Source organism: Stigmatopora argus, chromosome 5, assembly GCF_051989625.1.
Source record: "Stigmatopora argus isolate UIUO_Sarg chromosome 5, RoL_Sarg_1.0, whole genome shotgun sequence".
NCBI classification, from domain to species: domain Eukaryota; kingdom Metazoa; phylum Chordata; class Actinopteri; order Syngnathiformes; family Syngnathidae; genus Stigmatopora; species Stigmatopora argus.
Genome location: NC_135391.1, coordinates 21,234,093 through 21,256,500, shown reverse-complemented (window position 1 = coordinate 21,256,500; position 22,408 = coordinate 21,234,093). Strand labels below are relative to the sequence as shown.

The following is a 22,408-nucleotide window of genomic DNA, read 5'->3' as shown; positions in this document are numbered from 1 at the left end:
CATCACGTCTACCAGGCAGGTGGAGCTCAATGCTGAGGGTATTACCTGTAGCAATGGTCTTGCCCCCATACATACCACACAGTCTGCTTGCGTTACCTGAGCGGCTTGTTCCGCCATCAGGAGCCAATTGTTATCTAATTTAGAAATTCCTGTCGCAAATTTAAACAAATCATCCACCTCTGGTTCAACGTATATTTGTGGCATGTCTGGAAACTTTGATTTCGGCCCAGGAGTTATTTCTTTGCTAGGTTCAACAATTGTGGTAGTGACGTTTGGACAGAACGTTATGGGCACGCATGGGTCTTCCTGATGTTCTCTCCAGACACAGAGCATCAGCCCGTGGCATAGCTGTTTGTTTGTGTAGCCCTTCAATTGTTCGGGCTCGCCGAGTGGCACCTGAGTGGTATTCAAATTTAACAACAAACTGCTTTTTGTTCTTGTCAGGGTTACCTGTTTTTTCCACCTGGCCCCTCTCTTGGAGAACCCATACGAACCTCTTGACCACTTCCCAGTTGTAGCCGCCACGTCACCCCACCAGTGACCCGATTTCTTTGCCCCAGCACTGTCCAAGTAAAAATCATACCCGCTCCAATCATTCAGCCGATATCCCCCTATCTTGAAATTTTGGTCAAATGTAATTACTGCCTCAGTTCTGTTGGTTTGGTAACAATAATACAATTGGTAAGTATGGGTATCATCTTTGCTATCTGTCGTTTTGCATGGATTCTTTATCACCTTCCGTGGTATTCTAGAGGGATTTTGATAGTAATGTACCCCTCGTTTTTGCAAATTGAGTGACTTTTCATGTAACAATAAAATTACTACTATTATTATTCCGATTGTTCCTCCCACCCCCAATCCTATTTTGTGTACCCGGGTGAATATCATGCTGGTAGATTGTAATCTCTCCTAATGCCAGAACGGAGCTGTTGACGTCTTCACCGGGTTTGAGATGACTGTAAACTAAAATTACAGCCCCCTTTGTAGTCGGACTTCCTCCGGAGGCGGGTGAAAGATTATAATGCTACTACAGCAGATACCACAGCGCGATCACTACAATACAAATAACGACGGTTAGGTTGAACACAATGATCGAAATCGTTAACTTAGTCATACTCGATAACCCTTTTGCAATGTGCCAGGTGAATCCAGGTATTTCGTTCTGCTATTTTAATTGCCGTTCCTGTGGTTAATAAAACCTGATAGGGTCCTTCCCACTTAGGCGAGTGCCAGTGTTTCTTCTTTATACTTTTAATCAGGACCCAGTCACCTGGTTCAACTAATTGGTCTTCCTGCAACGACACAGATGGCGTATCATCATTAGCTTGTTCTGTCAATTCTTTTTGTTTTTGTAGCATTTTTCTCATATAATCCGCAAGATTGCTTTCGTCATCTGTTTCCCAAATATTTTTAAAATAAGGTCATCTGTACTGTCTGCCAAATAAGGTTTCATACGGGGTTAATCCGTTTGTGCTGGTAATGTTTAATGTAGTTTTACTAAGTCTAGGCATTGTGTCCAGAGTCTACCAGTTTCTTCCATACATTTTCTGAGTCTATTTTTTATGGTGCCATTCATTCTTTCCACCAGTCCCGCACTCTGTGGATGATAGGCGCAGTGATGTTTTAAATTGATGTGAAACGCTTGTCCTATTTTTGAAATTATTTGGTTTACGAAATGAGTCCCATCATCACTGTAGATTATTTCTGGAATGCCATATCTCGGTATTATGTCTTTGCATAATGCTTTTGCTACTGTTATGGCATTAGGTGTCTTTGTCGGAAATATTTCTACCCATTTTGAATACGAGTCTATTATTACGAGACAATATTTTTTACCTTCACACTTATTTAGTTCTATATAATCCATATGTATGTGTTGAAATGGATATTCTGGTTTTGGGAATTGACCCCGTTTTGGTCTAAGGTTACCTTGTGCATTGTGTCTTGCACATATTAAACAGGTTCTACAAATTTTTTTTGAATAGTTATTAAATCCATAGGTTGTATATATTTGGTTTAACATTCTTATCATCCCTCCTCTTGAGACATGTGATTTACCATGGCTCAAAATAGCTGCCCATTTGTATAGGTTTTTTGGTAGGATTGGTTTACCTTCTGGTCATATATATATTTGGTTTTTTACTCGCGCGCCTTTCTTTTCCCATTGTTCTTTTTCTTGTTTGGGTGATTGTTGTTGCATTTCTATGAGTATTTTATCATCCATTTTTTGTTGGTCATTTTCGCTATTTACTTCCATGTTTAGAATTGTTATTTCCCCTTGTGCTGCCTGTTTAGCAATCTTGTCCGCGAAGGCGTTACCCTTTGTTATGGGATCGGTACCTGATGTGTGTGCAGTACATTTACATATTGCTAATTGTGTCGGTAGTTGCACGGCTTGTAATAGTTCAGTTAGTAATTTGGCGTGAGTCACTGGTTTTCCAGTTGATGTGACCATACCCCTATTTTTCCAGTGTTGCGCAAACGTTTGAGTGGTTGCAAACGCATATTGGCTGTCCGTATATATTGTGACCGCCTGTCCTTTCATTAATTTACATGCTTCAGTAAGTGCCACTAATTCTGCAGCTTGTGCTGAGAAATGTTGCGGTAACGCTGCTGCTTGTAGTATTACTGTTTGAGTTACTATGGCGTAGCCGGTTTTTGTTTTCCCTTTATCATCTTTTTTCGAGGACCCGTCTACAAATATTATTTCTCCATTTTCTAGCGGTGTATCTTTAAGGTCTGGTCTACTTTTACTCTTTTGTTCCGCTAATGCTTCGCAATCGTGTTTTTCACCTTCCTCCTCTGTGGGAATTAGTGTTGCTGGATTGAGCACTGTACACCTTTCTATTTTTAGATGCGGCTGAGACAGTAGTATTGACATGCAAGACAGATGTCTTGCCGGTGACAGAAAACTCATTTTTGTTTGTAAGAGTAGAGCTGAGACCGCGTGGGGAACTTTTAAAACTAATGGGTGGAACAATACCACCTCAGCGCTTGCGGTTACCGCTAGTGATGCTGCGACCACTGCTCTAACACAATGTGGCAGTGCACAGGCCACTGCATCTAACTTTGTGGAATAATATGCCACTGGTCTCAGCTTCTCGCCATATTTCTGAGTCAATACCGATGTCATGAAATAATTCTCACAGTCCACCATTTGTACAAATTCTTTAGAATAATCAGGCAACGCGAGTGTGCTACTACTCACTAGCGCCTGTTTCAAATCGCAAAATGCCGTTTCTGCTTCTGGCGTCCATTTCAATTTGTCTGACATTTTTAGTTCTTCTTTATACATCAGGGCTTGCAATGGCGCTGTTAATTCGGCATAAATTGGTACCCAACATCTGCAGTAATTTGTGAGCCCTAAAAAGGACATCATTTGCTTTTTTGTAAGTGGCTTCGGTGCTTTTAGGATTGCCACCTTTCTTTCTTCTAAAATTGTTCTGCCCCCCGCGCTTAACTGATGACCCAAGTATTTTACCGCTTTTTGGCAGAATTGTAACTTATTTCTGCTGATTTTATGACCTTCTTCAGCTAAGTGTTTTAGCAACGCTAATGTGTCTTTTTCGCATTGCTCCTTGGTTTCTGATGCGATTAAAATGTCATCTACGTAAGTCATTATTTGGCTACTTTTTGGCGGCTCGAAGGTTGCTAAATTTGCGTTTAGAGCTTGAGAATATATAGTCGGACTCTCGCAGTAACCTTGCGGCAGTCAAGTGTATGTATAACGTTTTCCTTGGAACTTGAACGCAAACCAAAATTGACTGTCCTTATGTACTGGTACCGAAAAGAATGCATTGCTGATGTCCACTACTGTAAAGTATTTTGCGTTTGGGTTTAGCGAGTTCAACAATGTATATGGATCTGCCACTGTTGGGGATCTTTGAATTACTGCATTATTTACCGCTTTTAAATCTTGGACCATTCTCCATCCATTTGATGGAGCAGCTTTTCTTACTGGGAATATTGGTGTGTTACACGGAGAGTCGACGCATTCTATTAATACCCCCGCTTTGAGTAAGTCGTCTATTACAGGTTTTATCCCTTCTATTGCATCAATTTTAAGTGGGTATTGTTTTACGCGAGGTTTATATTCAGTTTTAGGTCAGATTATTACAGGTTCTGCACCTTTTATGAGTCCTACATCTGTAGGCCCTTTAGACCATAATTTTGCAGGTATTTGTTTTAGCAATTCTTCTTCGTCTTTTGAAAATAATATTTGTCACTTTCGTTTTGGAACTAAGTGTACCCCCGCCTCGACAGTTACTGTCCAAAAAAGCGATTTCCGCCACAGCTCAGTTGACGCACTATACCATGTATTAGGCCCCGAGGGCTCCCAGTCATGTGCTTTCTCCCCTATTTCCACTAGCCTGCCTAAGTCTTTCCACTGGGTGTGTTCGGACTTACACAAAGAGATGTGTGGTGCCGTATGTAATTTAAAAAGGGCTTGTGCCTTTTCAGGCAAGGCGACTGCGGTTGCAGCATCTGCCAACCCGTTTGTATATAGGTAAGTGACCGTTATTCGAGTAGGGGTGACTTTATCGAGGCTTTCCTTGTACTTTAGATCTGGTTTATTTATATACGACATTGTGACATGTAAATTTTCTGGGGACATACGGTCCCCTTCAAACTGCACCGAATTTATTCTCTTGTATTAGACTAGTTCCTGTTTGCATCGGTGGCTTGTTTGGAATGTCCAGAGAATAATAGTAATTTGGCTGTCCCATCCCTTGTAACACGAACACTTGTTCTGGTTTATGTCTAATTATTTTCATGCCATCTGACGTTGGCAGAACGGCCAGGCCTAGCCCCACAAGGCCGTCTCTGCCCAAAAGGTTTACTGGACATTCAGGTAGTATTAAGATCGATAACTGGCATGATTTGCCTTTTGGATCCCTAAGCCAGACTGGTTCTGTCATTTGTACTGATTTTGTGGCGCCCTGTGCTGCCCTAACTATTGCGAAATTTGGGCTTGGTTTTAAGTTTGGTATTGATTCCCTGATCGTGGTTCTACATGCTCCTGTGTCACAAAGGAATTTTAATGGTTTGCCTTGTACCCATATTATCACTTCTGGTCTGACCTTTTCTTCGAATAATATTTCGTCTAAATTCAATATTTCATCTTCACTCCCGATTTGATCCTCATATCCCATTTCTTTTTTACATTCCACTTCTCCCTTGTACCCAATTGGTATCTCATCTTTACTTTTGGTAGCCATTTGTTTTGCTACCTCCCGTTCTAGTCATGTGTTATCACGTCGTTGCGGTACGTGGGGAGGGTAGATTTTGCATTCCTTGGCTATGTGGCCCTCTTTGCCGCACGACCAGCAGGCCCTCGGATTGCCTTCGTGATAAGATCCCGGTTTAAACCTGAGAACTTCCCCGCTGGCCGCACCCCTGCCGCGACCTCTTCCCCTGCCGCGACCTCTACCGTTCGAATACTGGTGGTAATACGCTTCAGTCCCAAAACTATCTTCGTCCCCATAAAAGAAAACTGCATCTTTCTTTTGCTGTTTTTTATTTTTTATCACCTTTTCTGCATGAAGAGCATGGTTTATGTAATCCCCCAACGTTCCTCCGTTCATTCCTATGTAATGGCGATCAACCCACTGTTTTATTTCTGGCAAAGAATTAGAGTGGAGGGCGTTTTTTAACTGTTGTTTATAGGGGCGCACATCATCCTCATCATGTTCTAATCTGCTGTGTTGTCTAAATACTTTTTCCATTTTAATTCTATATTCTTCAAATGATTCCTCCGAGTTTTGTTTGCATCTTCCTATTTCAGTGTAATTTGACCTTTTCTTATATTTTACTCTGATTCTGTCTAACAACAATCTCACTTGATCATTCAACCCATCTGATTCTGGCGGAAGGATTTTACCTTCGCCATCGGTCGGATTATAAGACCCTTTAACATAGAACCAATCTGATCCCAATTTACACATCCATACTTGTTGTACCTCCATTCCATTTAAATGGTATGAATGTCTGAGGTTTTCCATTCCTGCCTCGCACTCAGCTAAATCTTCCTTTGGGTGTGAAATTCCTTCTACAGCCTTCCTCACATCTTCCTGTGTCCACGTCCTATAAACTCTAACGATGGGTGCCGCGTTTGGGTCACCCGCTTGTGGGTTTGGTAACTCTATCAAAGGATACATGTGCTCCTCCTCCCCCCCTTTTTGTATTTTACACCCTGCTCCTTTTGGTGGGGGTGACAGCACACCTTCCAGTCCCGTTACTAACCCTTTTGACCATTCCCCGATTACGCCTTGGGATCTAGTTTGATGTACTTTTGGATGGGTTTCTTTTAGTTTATATTGTGGAGGGGGTGATCCGGAGATCGCTGTTTCGAGAGTAGTCGGTTCTTGTTGCTGTGCTAACATTTGTCTTACTCCACTATATGGACCCACATATTCATTATCTTCCTTCCTGTGATACATGACCTTTTTTTCTCTCTCTTCTCTTTCCCGCCTTTTCTCTTCTCTTTTTTGTTTAGCTACTTTCTCACCCTTTTCCCTTTGCCCTGCTATTCGCAGCCAAATTTTGGTTTGATCATAACCTCGTTTTTGCATTTTACTTCGTTTTTTGTTACACGATTCTTCGATTTTTTTGTTGTAGTTCACGGATATCTTTTATTATTAGTCTACCGGTGAACCCATATTTTTTTACCCAATAACGCAAGGATTCCACCGCGTCGGGATCCTCTCTATGGACTATCTTCCAGTCTTTAGACGCGAGTTCCGAGAGGAATTCCTCTTTTTTACTTGTTTTACTCTGTACTTTACCCATTTTTGAATAAAATTTAGTCCCAGTGGGTCTTTGCACCTATAGTGCACTAACACTGGGTTTAGACAACAGGATGTCGATAAATTCCTTTAGTGGTAAACTCACTTCAACCTTTTCAGGCGGAGTTTCATGTCTACATACATCCACTAGAGGTCGACATTTGTCTCCTGTTGTTTGATATGAGACACAAATCACCAAATGGTAAAATGTATTTCCATACACACTTTTTACACGTTCACTCCTTTTAATTCGCAACCAAGGCTCCGCCAACCTTTACAGAATTTAATTAGTCTTTTTCAACTAAGGGGGTCTGTCCGCCACGGATTTCTGTTATTGTTCATTCAATACAACCTGGACTCCGCTATCCTTTACAGAATTTAATTAGTCTTTTTCAACTAAGGGGGTCTGTCCGCCACGGAAGTTTGTTGTTTGAATTTTACCTGATAGAGCCTAGGATTCTCAGGGCTTTTTATTTACTTTCTCTATTTTTTTTACTTCGTTCTCATTCATTCCTTTTTTAAATAAAATTTACTCACGATTCTCTGCGTCCTCGGTATCCCTTCAACCTTTGGACCCCAGCTCGTAAGGAAGAAACAGTCCTGGAAAAGGATCTTTATGCTGTGGCCACAGACTTTTCTGGATCTTGCTCACCCGCTGGGATCGTCCGGTATCTTGGAATCCGGCTCGAAGGACCAATTAAATGTTCGGTTTAAACACCAGACATTTGTATCACCAATCTGTAAAGAAGGAAATCACAGAGAATTTTAGTTAACTTTATTTAAAAATGAGAGGTTCTTAGGACCGTTCGCGTCTCAGCCCTCCGAAACACTCTGAAGAAAATCTCCTCCTGCCAATTCTCTTATTGTGTTTTGGGAGTGTCCAAGTTACAGGAAGTTTCAAGCTGATCAAAGGAGAGAGAGATCTCTCCCAGTTACAAAAGGTTCTTTGATCATGACCATATGCCCCTTCAAGTTAACATCTTTATAGTCTCCTTCCCGATATCCTGCAACCCTCACAAAACAGACAAACAGACCCCCTGGGGTAGTTCCTCTTTGTTGAATAAGGTGAAACTTTCCCCAGGGAGTCAAGACATCCCCAATTCTATTAACTAACATTTCAACAGTCTAAACTAAAATCAGGATAACTTATTTACAATAATTCCAGATTTGGGGGGATGCATATCAACTTAGAAAATCAGCAAAATGTGACTGATCATTGAATTATTTTTTTACTTTAATCTAGAATAATTTAAATACCGCATTTACCCGCATATAAGCCGCTTTTTCAGACAAAAAATGATGACTGAAACGAGGACACGGCTTATATGCGCATAAAAACACGACTGCAAAAAAACTGCAATTTGACGGTGCCGTGACACGATGACGTCACTACAAAATGGCGCCCATGCGTGCGCTGGGATGTTACGACGCCAGCGAATGCCGATACGGTCATTTATTTTACAATACAGAAAAGATAAACATAAAGTGCTAAACAAAATTTATTTTGACGTCTATGAATGAAATTCATGACAAAAACGTATCTTGCATAAAACGTTCCCGTCACCGCTCGCTCGGGGCGCGGCCATCTTAGTGAGGCCGGGGCGCAGCCATCTTGGCGAGATCGGGGCACGGCCATCATTAAAATTGTTGAATTTTACAATTTCTCGCATATGAGCCGCCCCCTCATTCACAATTTTCACCTCCATATTCATGGTCCAATGAGTGAGCGGTGGCAAGCACAAGGGAGTTTTTCACCTTTTATGCAAGATATGGTTTATTTTTTTCTTGAATGTCATTCATAGACGTCAAAATACATTTTGTTTAGTGTTTTATCTGTTTATCTTCTCTCTATTTTGAAATAAATGACCGCATCGGCTGCATTGTCTTGCGTTATGGCGTTTCGTCTTTGTCACCTTGCAGTTACGTGCATGCCATCTTTTTACGAGCATATAAGCCGTACCCTCGATTCAGTCTTTTTTCTTGTCTGACAAATGCGGCTTATATGCGAGTAAATAAGGTATTTTACGGGGTTGAGTGACCCGTGAGCATGACTCCATCATCATGTCTGAATAACCTAGCTAGCCAAGCCAGCTTTATGGCCTTATCTATTGCTGCATGAACCTCCTCAGGCATATGAATGAAGCCGCCTGTTAGGGATTGGTCTAATGTATTTTGCCCTGCGACCTGTCCATGTGATTGCCCATTGAGTTCACCTGTCGTCTCCCCGCCCCTGGTGTATCTCCAGCATTGCTGCCTCTTGTGTGATCCAGGTGTTTTTTATGATCGTCTCGTCAACCTCTGTCTATTTAAAACCTGTGTGTTTGTCAGTCCTTGTCGGATCTCTGCGTTGTCATGCCTATGTCTCGTGATCCTCGTTCCCCTACGTCCTCCCGGTCAGGTTTGTTTTTATCTGATTCCATTGTCTTTGTTATTTTCTGAATATGCTAACTTAGTTATTAAAGTTTTTGTAAGCGCATTCCATTCCATGTCCTTGTGTGCTTCCCCCGTTTGGGTCTAACTATGCGCTACGCAACCACTCCCCTCCAGATTGTGACAGAACGATCTGACCAGCTATGGGACCAGCGGGAGCCTGCCAGTCATCCCCCTGCTGACTACTGCTGTCTACCTGTGCTCTCGACTAGAAAATACTGTTTAACCTCCATTGCCCTCCGTCAATACACCCTTTTATCACGATTTGGACTCTTTTGGATTGTGAGGACAGTCCAGAGCTAGTAAATCTGTTGGACTCGGACTCAGATTAGGACAGTGACTTACTCACCCGGTTACTACACTCTCCCCTGGAGTTATTCGCCAGACTTTTTTCCCATGGACCCCTACTTAGGTTCTCGTGTGGACCTCCACGTGGTGGCCGGCGGGGGAGCTCAGGTAGGAGTTTTAACCAGCGCCCGCTGACAACCAGGAAATCGCCTTTTATTGGGGAGACACGGAGGATTGACTATTCCCGTGTCACGGAGTAGGATGACAGTCATGCTACGCTGTCCCCCCAGAGGCGGCGGCGAGCACCATGGCGAGGAAGGAGGAGTGGGGTGGTGTTTGACGCCTGAGCTCCCGAGTCAGCACTCCATTCACTAGCGCCACTCCCTGCTTCTCGCTCACTAGTGCCTGTTCAAGCCACCCGCTCACTAAGACCAGCTCCTGGCCCCCGTTATCAAGCGTCCGTGCCGGCGCCCCACTCATAGGCGCCCGTGCCGGCGCCCTGCTCACAGGCGCCTGTGCATAATATGGGGAAGCCGTAGCGCTATTGTGAATTTTGAGGCATTTAAATAGGAAATTCGGTACTTTTTCAAAATGTTTGCTTAAAAAAAGTGACAATTTTTTGATTTATTTAGGGAGATTGTCCGGAGTCCTGGAGTTTGTGTTGCTTGTCCAGGTAAACTCAGGAAATTCCGGAGAAGTTGACAGCTCTGCATAATTCAAGAGAATGGTTGGTTATCTTAAGGAGCACATTTTAACATGGTTCAGGCTGGCCTTTTTTGGAAGAGGATGCCTTCGCAGACATTGTTAATATTCAAAGATGAACTGAAAGTGCGTATCATCATCATGCGTGGGAATGCTGTTGGCTTTATGGTAAAGCCAGCCTTAATCTGCAATTTCGACTGCTCAAGATTTAAAGAACAAGAACAAAGCCTTGCTGCCTGTCTACTGGATGAGCAACAGGAAAGTTTCCGTTTCATCCCGAATGCTAAGCTGTCCCTAGCTGAAAGGGGGCTGCTCTTCAAGGTCTGGATTGTGCGCACTTGGACTAAAACTCCCATTAACCTGTTTTTTATATCAAGCAGAGAGGAACTATTTTCACGGAGTACAGTATTGAAATTATTTAGAATTTTTTATTTATAGATTGTTTATATGTTAATACTTCAGTCTTTTTATAATCAGTCTTCAGTCTTCTGATAATCTCCCTCGATCTGGGGCTCCATGCAAGATCTCACCCCGTGGCGTCTAAATGATAACAAGAACGGTGAGCAAAAATCCCAGAACCACACGGAGGGCCAGTGAATGATCTACAGAGAGCTAGGACCACAGTAACAAAGGCTACTATCAGTAACACAATGCGCCGCCATGGACGCAAATCCTGCACTGCCAGACGTGTCCCCCTGCTGAAGCCAGTACACATCCAGGCCCGTCTGTGGTTTGCCAGAGAGCATTTGGATGATTCAGAGGAGGACTGGGAGAATGTGTTATGGTCAGATAAAACCTTTCATCTTTCAGCACGACAATGATCCCAAACACACAGCCAGGGCAACAAAGGAATGGCTCCGTAAGAATCATTTCAAGGTCCTGGAGTGGCCTAGCCAGTCTCCAGATCTCAACCCCATAGGAAATCTGTGGGGGGAGTTGAAAGTCCGTGTTGCCCAACTACAGCCCCAAAACATCACTGCTCTAGAGGAGATCTGCATGCAGGAATGGGCCAAAATACCAGCAACAGTATGTGAAAAGCTTGTCAAAAGTTACAGAAAATGTTTGGCCTCTGTTATTGCCAACAAAGGGAACATAAAGTATTGAGATGAACTTTTGGTATTGACCAAATACTTATTTTCCACAATGATTTGCAACTAAATTCTTTAAAAATCAAACAATGTGATTTTCTGTTTTTTTCCACCACATTGTCTCTCATGGTTGAGGTTTACCCATGTTGACAATTACAGGCCTCTCTAATCTTTTCAAGTAGGAAAGCTTGCACAATTGGTGGCTGTGTAAATACTTATTTGCCCCACTACATATAATATGGTAGTTGATAGGCACTAATAGGCATTACTAAATGCACGCAGAAGGAGAAGAGAAGTGGTGAGGTCAAGTCCCCGCTTCCTGCTGGCGTCACACGCTTCTTTTCTTCTTTATTAACTTCAAGGACCCTAGTTACAATGGATGTCTCAACTCTCAATGGAGGTGTCGGAAACAAGTGAGATGTCAATATAGTCAAAACAAATGAAGGTTTGAAAGTCATGTGATTTGAATCTTCTTTGTTAAATTCAATCCAAGCAGTCCAAGGCGTTTTGGTGTTTAATCTACCTAAAGTTCTCAGGAGCAAAGCATTTACTTCGTTGCAAGCAACCATATAATAACAATATGAAACTAAGTTTAATAGTAAAGCAAAGCATATTCTTCATTGCAAGCAAATATATAATAATGTAGAACTAATAATCCTAACAGTAGTAATAATAGGGGTGATCCTTTTTTTTCAATTATCGTGGCCATGCGATTCTACATTATCCGCAGTATTCGAGGCATTACTGTATGGACACCCTTGCGCCTGAAATGATGTTGATTATTGACAATCCACGACGAGCACGAAAGTCCAATAATAGAACACTAGGTAATTATTATCGGGGGATTGTTCTTCCCAAACACGCAAGTTGCTACAAAAACATAAAAATTTAAGCAAAATAATGAATCTTGGCAAACAAAGTCATCTGAAAAGTAAAACTCAACGCTTAAAATGTTGACAATTCGATTTTACGTTTTAATGCCGCAGTCTTTTGCTTATGATGCTTGCGCCAACTGTCTCTCTCGGTGCCTCTCTTTTCTACTGCGCTCCCGCTTTTTGTGTTGACAATTGTTGATACAATCTTTACAGGGGATAATCAAAATCAAAAGCCTTTATTGTCATCATACACTGCTGCGTGTAACGAAATTGGTGGTGCTACTCAACAGTGTGTTTTCCCTGTAAAAAAACACAAGTAATAAAAAAAATATAAAAAGTCACATCCTGGCAAGGTAAATTCTAAAATATTGCACAATCTAAGATATTGCACACTGTTATTGCACACCACGAAGTTATTGCACAGAGGGGATTGTGTGTCGTGCTAACGCAATTTCAGAGTCCTGATGGCTGTGGGAAAAATGTCCTTAAGTCTATTTGTCCGTGCTTTGTGAGACCTGTAGCGTCTGCCAGAGGGCAGCAGCCCGGAACAGGTTGTGACCAGGGTGGTATGGGTCCCTGACAATGTTCCCGGCTCTGAAGTAGCAAGGGCTGCAATGTCATCCAGTGAGGGCCGAGAGCAGCCGATGATCTTTTGGGCGGTGTTGATCACTCTCTGCATGGCATTTCTGTCTGCTACCGTGCTTCCAGCGTACCACACTGTAATGCAGTATGCCAGGATGCTCTCCACAGTGGCTCTAGGTTACCAGAAGCTTAGTGTCCAAGTTGTTCCTCTTGAGCACCCTCAGGAAATGGAGTCGTTTCTGGGCCTTCTTCACCACTGCCGTGGTGTTGGTAGACCAGGAGAGCTTGTCCGTGATGTGCACCCCCAGGGATTTGAAGGACTGGACCGTGTATACGCATACTCCATTTATGAGGAGTGGGGCGAGATCTGTGCTGCGTTTACGAAAGTCCAGGATTATTTCTTTAGTTTTTGTGGTTTTTAGTGTGAGATTGTTCACCAAACACCATGAAGACATTTTGTTGACCTCATCTCTGTAGGCAGACTCATCCCCCTGAGATGAGTACGACCACAGTGGTGTCATTGGCAAATTTGATGATGGAGTCATCAAATGATGGGTCAGCGTACAGTCGTATGTGTACAGGGAGTACAGAAGAGAACTCAGTACACCGCCTTGAGGGGAGCCAGTGCTCAGTGTAATGGAGGAAGAGAGGTGGGGACCAAGTCTAACAGTTTGTGGTCGGTTGGTTAAGAAGTTCTTTATCCAGCAGCAGATGGAAGAGGATAGTCCAAGGTGGGAGAGTTTGTCAGCCAGAATGTCCGGTATTATAGTGTTGATAGCTGAGCTATAGTCAATGAAAACCATCCCCACATAGTTCCCATGGTGCTCCAGGTGGCTCAGTGCTGTGTGTAGAGCTACGGCGATGGCATCCTCAGTGGACCTATTTGCTCTATAAGCAAACTGGTGAGGGTCAACTGAGGGAGGGATTGTACCCCTGATGTGGCGGGCGACCAACTTTTCAAAGCACTTCATGATCACAGGCGTAAGTGCAACTGGCCTATAATCATTCAGGCTGTCAATGGTTTGCTTTTTAGGGACAGGGATAATAGTGGCGGATTTCAGGCAGGATGGGATGATTGATTGTTGCAGGGAACAATTGAAAATCTTTGTGAAAACCCCAGTCAGCTGGTCAGGACATGCTTTGAACACCTTCCCACGTACTCCGTCAGGGCCAGCAGCCTTCCTGGTGTTCACAGTCCGCAGTACCTGTCTCACTTCATGTTCCTGAAGCTTCAGTCTACTGCTGCAGTGTGGTGGTGGATGTGTTGAGACTGAGTCTGATTTGTCAGTCTCATAGCGGGCAAACAAATGGTTCAGTTCCTCAGCTAATGAGGCATCTGCTTTGTAATTGGTAATGTGTCGTATTCCCTGCCACATCTTCTTTGGGTTATTTTCTGTGAAGTGCTCCTCAATTTTGCTTGTATATGCTGCCTTGGCCTTTTTAATGCCTCTCTTCAAGTCTGCTCTGGCAGCGCTGTATTGTAACTTGTCCACTAACCTGAAGGCGGTGTTATGGCATTTGATGAGTGCCTGTGTTTCACTGGTCATCCAGGGTTTTTGGTTAGGAAAAACCCGGATACGTTTATTAACAGTGACAGTGTCCGTACAAATTTTGATGTAGGAAAGCACAGTGTCCATGTAGTCCTGGAGGTTGTGGTGTTCAAAAAGTTCCCAAATGGTGCGGGAAAAACAGTCCGGCAGCTGAGAAAGGGCGTCCTCAGGCTATGTTTTTATTATCTTTATTTGTGGCCTTGTTAGCCTCTGGAGTAGTGTGTGAGGGGGTGAGTTACAGGGAGAGATGGTCGGATACAGCAAGGTGAGGGAGGGGTGTGGCTCTATAAGCATGTTTGATGTTAGAATACACATGGTCTAGAGTTTTATCTCCTCTAGTGTGACACTTCACGTACTGGATAAACTTAGGCAGAACAGTCTTTAAACATGCTTTGTTGAAGTCACCGGTGACAATAAAAACTCCATCGGGGTGGTCAAGCTGCTATTTGTTTACAGTCGCTAGCAGGAGGCTAAGTGCCATGCTAATGTTAGCATCCGGTGGGATGTAAACAGCCATTACAATGACAATCATTAGCTCTATGTAGATAGAAGGGCCTGCACTGTACTGCCAAGAGCTCTAAATCAGAGGAACAGTGAGGGTTAATGATCCTACTGTTGCAGCACAAGTCGTTGTGTATGCTTTCTTTCCCTTCACCGCCTCCTTTGTACGCTGGGTGGGCTGACTATCCACGGAGATCCCGGTGTTCTCGATGTCCTTGGGGATATTGTAAATTCGTTGGTAATCTGTTGTGATGGATATATCGCATCTCCTCCCGAGAGTAATTAAATCCTGGCGACTGTATAAAAAGTTTGCCTCGCAGATGTTCGGAAATAACGATAAGATTGAGAAAACAAAACACCAAACTGGAGCGCAAAGAGCCGCTGCACCCGTGTGCGCCGCCATCTTGGATCCAACAGAAATAATCTTTAGAGAATGTGCAATCTTATTGGTCAAATAGATTTTCTGCACCCAGAAAGTTATTCCGAGTTCTTGTTTTTTTTTTGTTGCAACTTGCAAAGTTTTGTTTGAATCTCTTTTTCAGCACATCTGATTCCATTAATCTGCACACACATTGATTACATAATACCGATCTAGGTTGAATGAACCCAAACATTTTACAAAAATAATGCATTTTAATAAGAACCAGTCCAAAGAAATTGACTAAATAACAAACTTGGCATATTAGCTTTTTTACATGCTACATACATATGTTTGAAGTAGTGGCTTTCTATGTTCTGTTAGCTTGGCTACTTTCTGCTACTTCTTTTTTGGAACCATTCAGCCATGCCTCCGCTGTCATACACATGGGATTAGCTGTGAACAATACGCAGCAAAAAGAGCAACACCTCAATGCCGCTGGAAATCCAGAGCTGGACATAAGTGCCGGGAGAAGAAGCGACGCTTCAGACCAATCATTCCATTTGTTATTGTGGGGAAAGTGAAATCCCTCCCCGATAATATAGAAGAGACGTCTGCGGTTACCAGGCCGGAAACGGAGTTGAGGGTGTTGTACTCTTACTTCTGATTCTTCAGGTCCAGACGACTGAGGTACTGTGCGGATAAGCTTTGAAGAGTGATTCTGCATATTTTCAACCTCGGTCTTGTGGAAGACTTCCTGTGTGTTTCTAGTATTATCCAACTCTACAATGTCTTTCTTGTGTCTGTATCCGTTCTTGCTACTGCAACCAAGTTGGTGCTGCTCATCTTCTTCTTTTTCACCTCAGGCGATCTTCACGTTGGATGATGGCAGGTCTTGTGGCTGCGTCCGGGGGGGGTATGGGTTTGGTCATCTAACGAGCCAAGTTTAGCTAGGGCATCGGCCAGGTCGTTTCCGCATATGTTGCAGTGGCCCGGGATCCACAGTAGCTGTAGTCGCTTAGGCGGAGGGAAAAGGGCGATGTCACCCTGAAGTCTCCGAATGGCGGGGTCTTGCGTATGGGGGTTTCCCATAGCTTGGACCAGTGATTTGCAGTCACTGAGGATAATTGATGTCTGCCAGTCTGCTGTTTCCCTCAGCCAGGAGAGTGCCTCGGTCAGTGCCACTTTTTCAGAGTGGTAGGAGCTGCTGCGGGTGCCAGTGGCACCATGCCATTGGTGGATGATTGCAGTCTCCTTAATGACGACAAAACCTGCACCACCGTCCGCAGTGCCTTCTTTGGTGGATCCATCTGTGAAGATCTGTAGGTCCGGTTTACCCATGCTTCTGATGAGCTCTTCGGCCTTATCTCTTTGGATGATGGTCGGCATGTGTTTAGAGACTGCCGTAAAGGCGGTTTGGATGGGGGGGTAATAGCCAGGGTGGGCAGGGATGGGAAGAGTATGTGCAAGGGGTATGGAGTTCGAGAGCGGTAAGACGGGGAAGGGTCGATGATCGCCAGTCTGGCTTCTTTTGTAACCGCATTTTAACGTTTTCATGGAGGAGGCGGTGTCGGGGATCAGAAGGAGGCAGCAGGTTCCAGGCATCCGCCTTAAGAAGTGCTTGTAACTTGAGGCGGGATGAGAGGGGTGTAAGATGTGCCTCATGTAGGACTGCTTCGGTGGGGGTAGACCTGAGGTGGTGGGTTATGGCGCGGGCTGCTTCCAGTTGGGCGGTTTCAAGGGATTTGAGGTGAGTTTGGGCCAGCCAGGGGGCCCATGCTGGTGCTGCGTACTCTGCGAGACTTCTCTGGGTGGCAATATACACCGTTCTAAGGTCGTTTGGTTGCCAACCCCAAGATGTGCCACTGAGTTTGCGGAGGAGGTTCGTTCTTTTGGACATGGTTTGGCGGACTTTTTTTGCTTGCTCTGCAAACGTGAGTTGTCGGTCAAAAGATGCGTCAAGGAAAGTGGGGGTGGGGTTATGCTTGAGGGTGGCGCCATTTATTAAGATCTTTGGTTGCCATTTGGCCTCAGCTGAGTCCAGGCTGAAAAATGACGCATCACACTTGGTGGTGTTAAGGTTTAGGTGTGCCTCGGAACTTCACCTCCAGACTTTTTCAACCTCCGCTTGAAGTCTGCTTTCCACCTCCTCTTTGTTCCTACCCCGACAAGCAAGAGCCAGATCGTCTGCATAGGCGCTGACCAGGGTGGAATCGTTGAACTTGTCGAGGAGGTCATTAATGTAGATGATGAATAAGAGGGGTGACAGGACCGAGCCTTGGGGGAGCCCTTCTTTGAAGGTTCTGCTCCTGCCGACGGTATTGTTGATCCTGACCCTGGCTGTGCGATTTGTGAGCCAGTTGGCGATCCATCTGATGAAGCGGTAGGGGACCCCCAGGTCTGCCATTTTTTGTAAGAGACCTGTTCTCCATACCTGGTCGAATGCCATGCTGAAGTCAAAGAATGTTGCAAGCGTGCGTTGTCGTTGAGTCGACTGGAAGCCATCAGAGATGAACTGCGACAGTCGCAGGGCCTGGTCCGTCGTGCTTCTTCCCTTTCGAAAACCGGCTTGCCAGTGGCTGAGAAGCTGTTTATCTTCCATCCACCAGGCAAGACGGTTCACGATGAGCCTTTCCATCGTTTTGCTAAGTGTAGAGGTGAGGGCGATGGGTCTGTAGTTCCCAACGTCCTTTGGTGACTTCCCTTTTTTGAGGAAAGGGATGATGGTGGCCACTCGCCAAGCTTGTGTACACCAGCCCTCTAGCCAGCTGGTGTTGACGATATGGAGTAGTTCGGGAAGGATGTTTGCCGGAAGATTTTTTAGAAGGTCCGGGGCTATGTCGTCGGGTCCAGCTGCCTTACCCGCTTTAAGTTGGGACAGCGCTGTCTGCAGTTCAGCATCGGTGAACGGGAGCTCGAGGACTTGTCGCGGTGAGCCGAGCAGTCTGCGGGTAGTTGTACGTAGAGAACGCACTGCTCGTCTGCTCCGCTTGTCACTCTTGCGTCCGCTGACCGAGGCATATTCCCTGATAAATGCTGTTGCCCTGGCTCGGTCACTCACGTACTCCTTGTTCTTGTAGACCAGGGACTCGCCAGATTGTTGTGTTTTGGTGCCTGAGAGGGATTTTACTAAGGACCAGGCTTGTCCCGTAGATCTTGTCTCGGCGATCTTGGCGAGGTGTAAGCGCCATGCGTTTCTTTTCGCTTCAGTGTTTTTTTGTTTGATCTGTTGACAGAGTGCTATCCATTCTTTCCTATTTTGTTGGAGGTCTCAACGTAGTCGATTCCTTTCGCGGATGAGGTCCTTCAGGTCCTGTGTCAACCATGGGGACTCCTTCTGGCGGATAACTTTGACTGGTATTGTAAGTGCTGCTGCCTCTTTCATGTGTTGCACTAAGAGGGAGAGTTTTTCCGGGGCTGTGGCTGCTGCGGAGATTACGGGTAGGCGATCCATGAGGATGGTACGATACCTCTTCCAGTCAGCTTTCGAGAAGTTGGGTCGTACTCTTCTTTGTTGGCATTCGACACGGAGAGCACGGTTCCACCTAATCAGAATCGGTCTGTGGTCGGAGGTCATCTCGTCGATGGGTTCCCATTGCAGATGTTCGGCCGTGGTGGGGTCAGTGATCGTTAGGTCGGGGGCACTCATGCCTGCTCCTTGTTGGTATCTGGCAGTTCGTGTCCACACGCCGTCATTAAGGAGAGTTAGGTCATGGTCATCGACCCATTGATGGATTGCGTTACCCCTGGGATCTGTCTTGGCAAGTATATCCCAGGTCGGGTGGTGCGCGTTGAAATCCCCGCAGATCAGGCCATGCTCCGTGGGGAGCGAGTTTAACCAGGAGAAATCTTGGGGGGCAGGACAATAATCCGATGTCGCCAGGGGGATGTAGGCGTTGACCAGTGAGAGGTGCCGCCTGCGGGCGATGGGAATGTGGATATGCTGGAGTTCGAGGGGGCCTGATAGGGACGCTGGAAGGATGGAGTAGGGGATGCCGCATCTCAGGTAGACAAGGAGACCCCCGCCTCGTCGCTGTTTTGTGCCTGAGCCCTCACGGTCTTGGCGAATCACGTTATAACCGTCGAGCTGAGGCGTCGGGTCTTCGAGTCCCAGTTTTGTTTCCTTAGGAGGAGTAACCGGAGGTGTGGGGCAGGGCGGACATCTCTGGCTGGATGAAAAACATAGGGCGCCATGTTCCTGGGTGGTAGCTCTGGGTGGTTGTGTTGGATTCGCAGGCCGTGGCGGGCGGCCTCTCGGGAGACACCTCGTGAAGGTTCCAACTGTCGTCTCCCTCCTGGTGCTGCTCAAGTGGCAGCCAGTAGCGGTAGCGACCTTTGTGACTCGACCCCACCCGTCGTGTGCCTTGGTTTCTTGTGCTAGTCCTAGACGTCTTTGGAGCCGTTCAGCCGTGCCTCCGCTGTCACGCACGCGTGATCAACTGTGAGCAGTGGGCGATAGTGCCGGGAGAAGAGGCAACACTTCAGACCGAGCATTCCATCATTGTCATGAGAGTGTGAGATCTCTCCCCGGTCAGATGGAGGAGCTGCCGGTGCTTGCTGGGCTGCTTGTGTGCTTTGAAGCCCCCCCACTGGCTTCTCCGCTGCTGCTGATCAGGTGATAGGACAGTTTAGGAGGATTTAGGCAAGGAAAATGATCTTTAAAACCTCCAGACTACCGAGGGACTGTGTGCATCAGCTTGAAAGAGTGACTCTGCATATTTAACCTCAGTCTGTGGGCAGAAGGTCCCCACCTTGTGGACTTTGTGTGTGGCTCGAGTTTTCTTTACCTAGGTCTACAATGTCTTGTGTGTCTGTCTTGCTACTGCAATGGAGTTTTGGCCCACGAAAATGAAACGATTAAAAATTGACATTTCAGTCCTCTGCTGTTTGGCACAGGTGGAAATCATATTCTGATGTGAATAGGCTCCCGTTAAATCTTATTTCCGCACAGACGCCGTTCTCCGTGTCGCGCTTGTTGTGCATGGCCAAGCATGAGGCCAGCAGCTCCTGATACCCGCCGGCTGAGCCCCGCTGCTCTGAATCTGTTGCTTCATATTTGGGCTGGATCTGTGCAGCTTGTAGCACAGAAACCCGTTAAATGTGTGTCAGTTGGGCCTTTGCATGTTTCCTTGAGGTAGAGCTGGGCGATAAAACGATCACGATAATTGTCGAGAAATATTTTTTGTCAACAATAATAATAAAAGCCTTTGATTAAAAAAATAATAATTTTAAACTGATATTACACTACCTGACCACCACAGAGAAAGGTGGCGCTGAGTTGTTTTTATTGCCCAACAGAACAACAAAAATTCTCTATTATGAAGTAAGCGTGTGTATGTATGTATGGGTCATCGTTCAAGCTGCACAAGGGACTAAAGGTGTAAATTAGCCCTCGGCTACAATCTTAGATATTTTCATATATATGTTCATTAATATTTGCTGTCGCCCCAATTCAGCCTTCTGGAATATGTCGTTTAATTATTGTGTATTTTGATATTATATTTCATAATCCTTACTTGTAATTTTTGACAATGCAAGGATGGGATGTACTAAAAGCGATGACTCTCAATGTCCTAGCGAGGGGTAGGCAAACCGGTCCTCGAGGGCCGCTGTGGGTGCAGGTTTTTGTTCCAACTGATCCGGCACAGACACTTTGACCAATAAAATTTCTGCAAAAAACAAGAAGCACTTGACTGCAATCCACTGATTGCACTTGTAGGCCACCAGATTGGAATGAAAACCCGCACCCACTGCGGCCCTTTGTGGAATAGTTTGCCCTCCCCTGTCCTAGCCAGACATCAGGGAACTTGCCCAATAGAAATAACGTGGGCTTTCTTGTTTGCCTTAGGCACACACTAAAGGAGATCCTTCACCATCGGCATTCCCTTCACTTACGCTGTACCAGTATCAAACATGCCCATTCTGCAGCAAAGTACGGGCCTTTCTCGATTACCATGGCCTGGACTACCAAGTGGTGGAGGTGAATCCTGTCATGCGTCGTGAGATCAAATGGTCAACTTACAGAAAGGTTCCCATTTTGATGGTGAACGGGAACCTGGTACGCTAACTAACGCTGATATACTGACTGGCACACATCTTGATTGTTGGCTCTGCATAAATATGTGATGCTGTTTTTGTTGTTGTTGCAGCAACTGAACGACTCGTCTGTCATTATAAGCTTTCTGAAAACCTACTTAGTCAGCAAGTAAGCCCTTTTAGGTGAACTACCATGTGAACTATGATGACGACAAAGTTAACCTCCATGTATGTTTGTAACTACAAAATTCTACTACTTACGTTCTGAACATACTGTCACCAAAGTACTATTTTAATTGTCTCACTGAATAATATATTGCAAAAAAACCACCAAAAAAACACAGTTTTGAGCGAGGCCATGGACGTCACTTTAGTACAGCCCTTGTATTGGGGGGGAAAAAAACCATAACCATCTTGTTAATTGTCCTGAATGTGTGTTAACTGCTCAAGCCTATGTATATTTCTCTTTCTATTGAATGTTATTATTGTCATTATACATTTATAATGTGTATTGTTGAAGTAAAGTAAATTGAAAAATGTGAGCTCCTACATTTTGCGCTTGCGTTTCTAGAGTCTGCAGAGAGGCAGACAGGAGCCGAATGCAGTTGGCATTGTCAATGGATGGAGGAAGATCAGAGCTAGAGTGAAATAGATTGGAGTCGGATTTGGAGATAGACACTATCCTAAAAGGGGAAGTGACATATGCCGTGAATTAGTGATCTGTGATCCTTCACCACATCGCCACTTCAGTACACCATGGATTTTATATTAAGTATATTTTAAAAAAACTGTCAAAATGTCAAAATTCACGCTGAAATCGCAACTGTAAGATGGTGAAAAATGGTGGAAGTCACGGCTCCGCTTCTTCGGTGCTAAAGAATGACACGCCGAAGAATTTCTTTTCAGGCTTTGTTTGGATTTTGAGTCGCCGTTGAAAATGCCTCCTAAGCATATTGTGCAAGAATCATTGCTGAAGCCATCGCCGCCTCGCCGTTTCAGAACAGGGCACTTGAGCTGAAAAGCGGTGCCACCACGAGCCGGGGGCGCGTGCCGGCGGCGAGCGAGGCCTTCCTCCCGACCCGGTCCCGGCCGGGACAGGCAGCGACACGGTACGTCGAAGAAAAGTTCCCTAAAATAACTGAAGAGAGTGGTGATCTTCCTGAGTACGTTTTTTGTATGAGGATGCCTTCCCGGACATTCTTTTTTAAAGATG

The 22,408-nt window shown here is 45.0% G+C and overlaps 1 protein-coding gene across 6 annotated transcripts in view; it reads left to right on the top strand.

Annotated features, from left to right (window-relative positions):
* Positions 1–22,408, top strand: part of ptgesl (prostaglandin E synthase 2-like) — a 58,138-nt gene that overhangs the window by 5,051 nt on the left and 30,679 nt on the right. For 2 of the 6 annotated variants that reach the window (XM_077599844.1, XM_077599843.1), the window contains exons 2-3: positions 21,008–21,217; positions 21,309–21,364. The exons of 2 other annotated variants lie outside the window; for them this stretch is intronic. In XM_077599844.1, the coding sequence (XP_077455970.1) occupies positions 21,008–21,217; positions 21,309–21,364 (266 nt within the window). Of the gene's footprint in view, positions 1–21,007; positions 21,218–21,308; positions 21,424–22,408 lie in introns of those variants that run through there. 2 more of the 6 variants (XM_077599845.1, XM_077599848.1) reach the window with 2 other exon arrangements.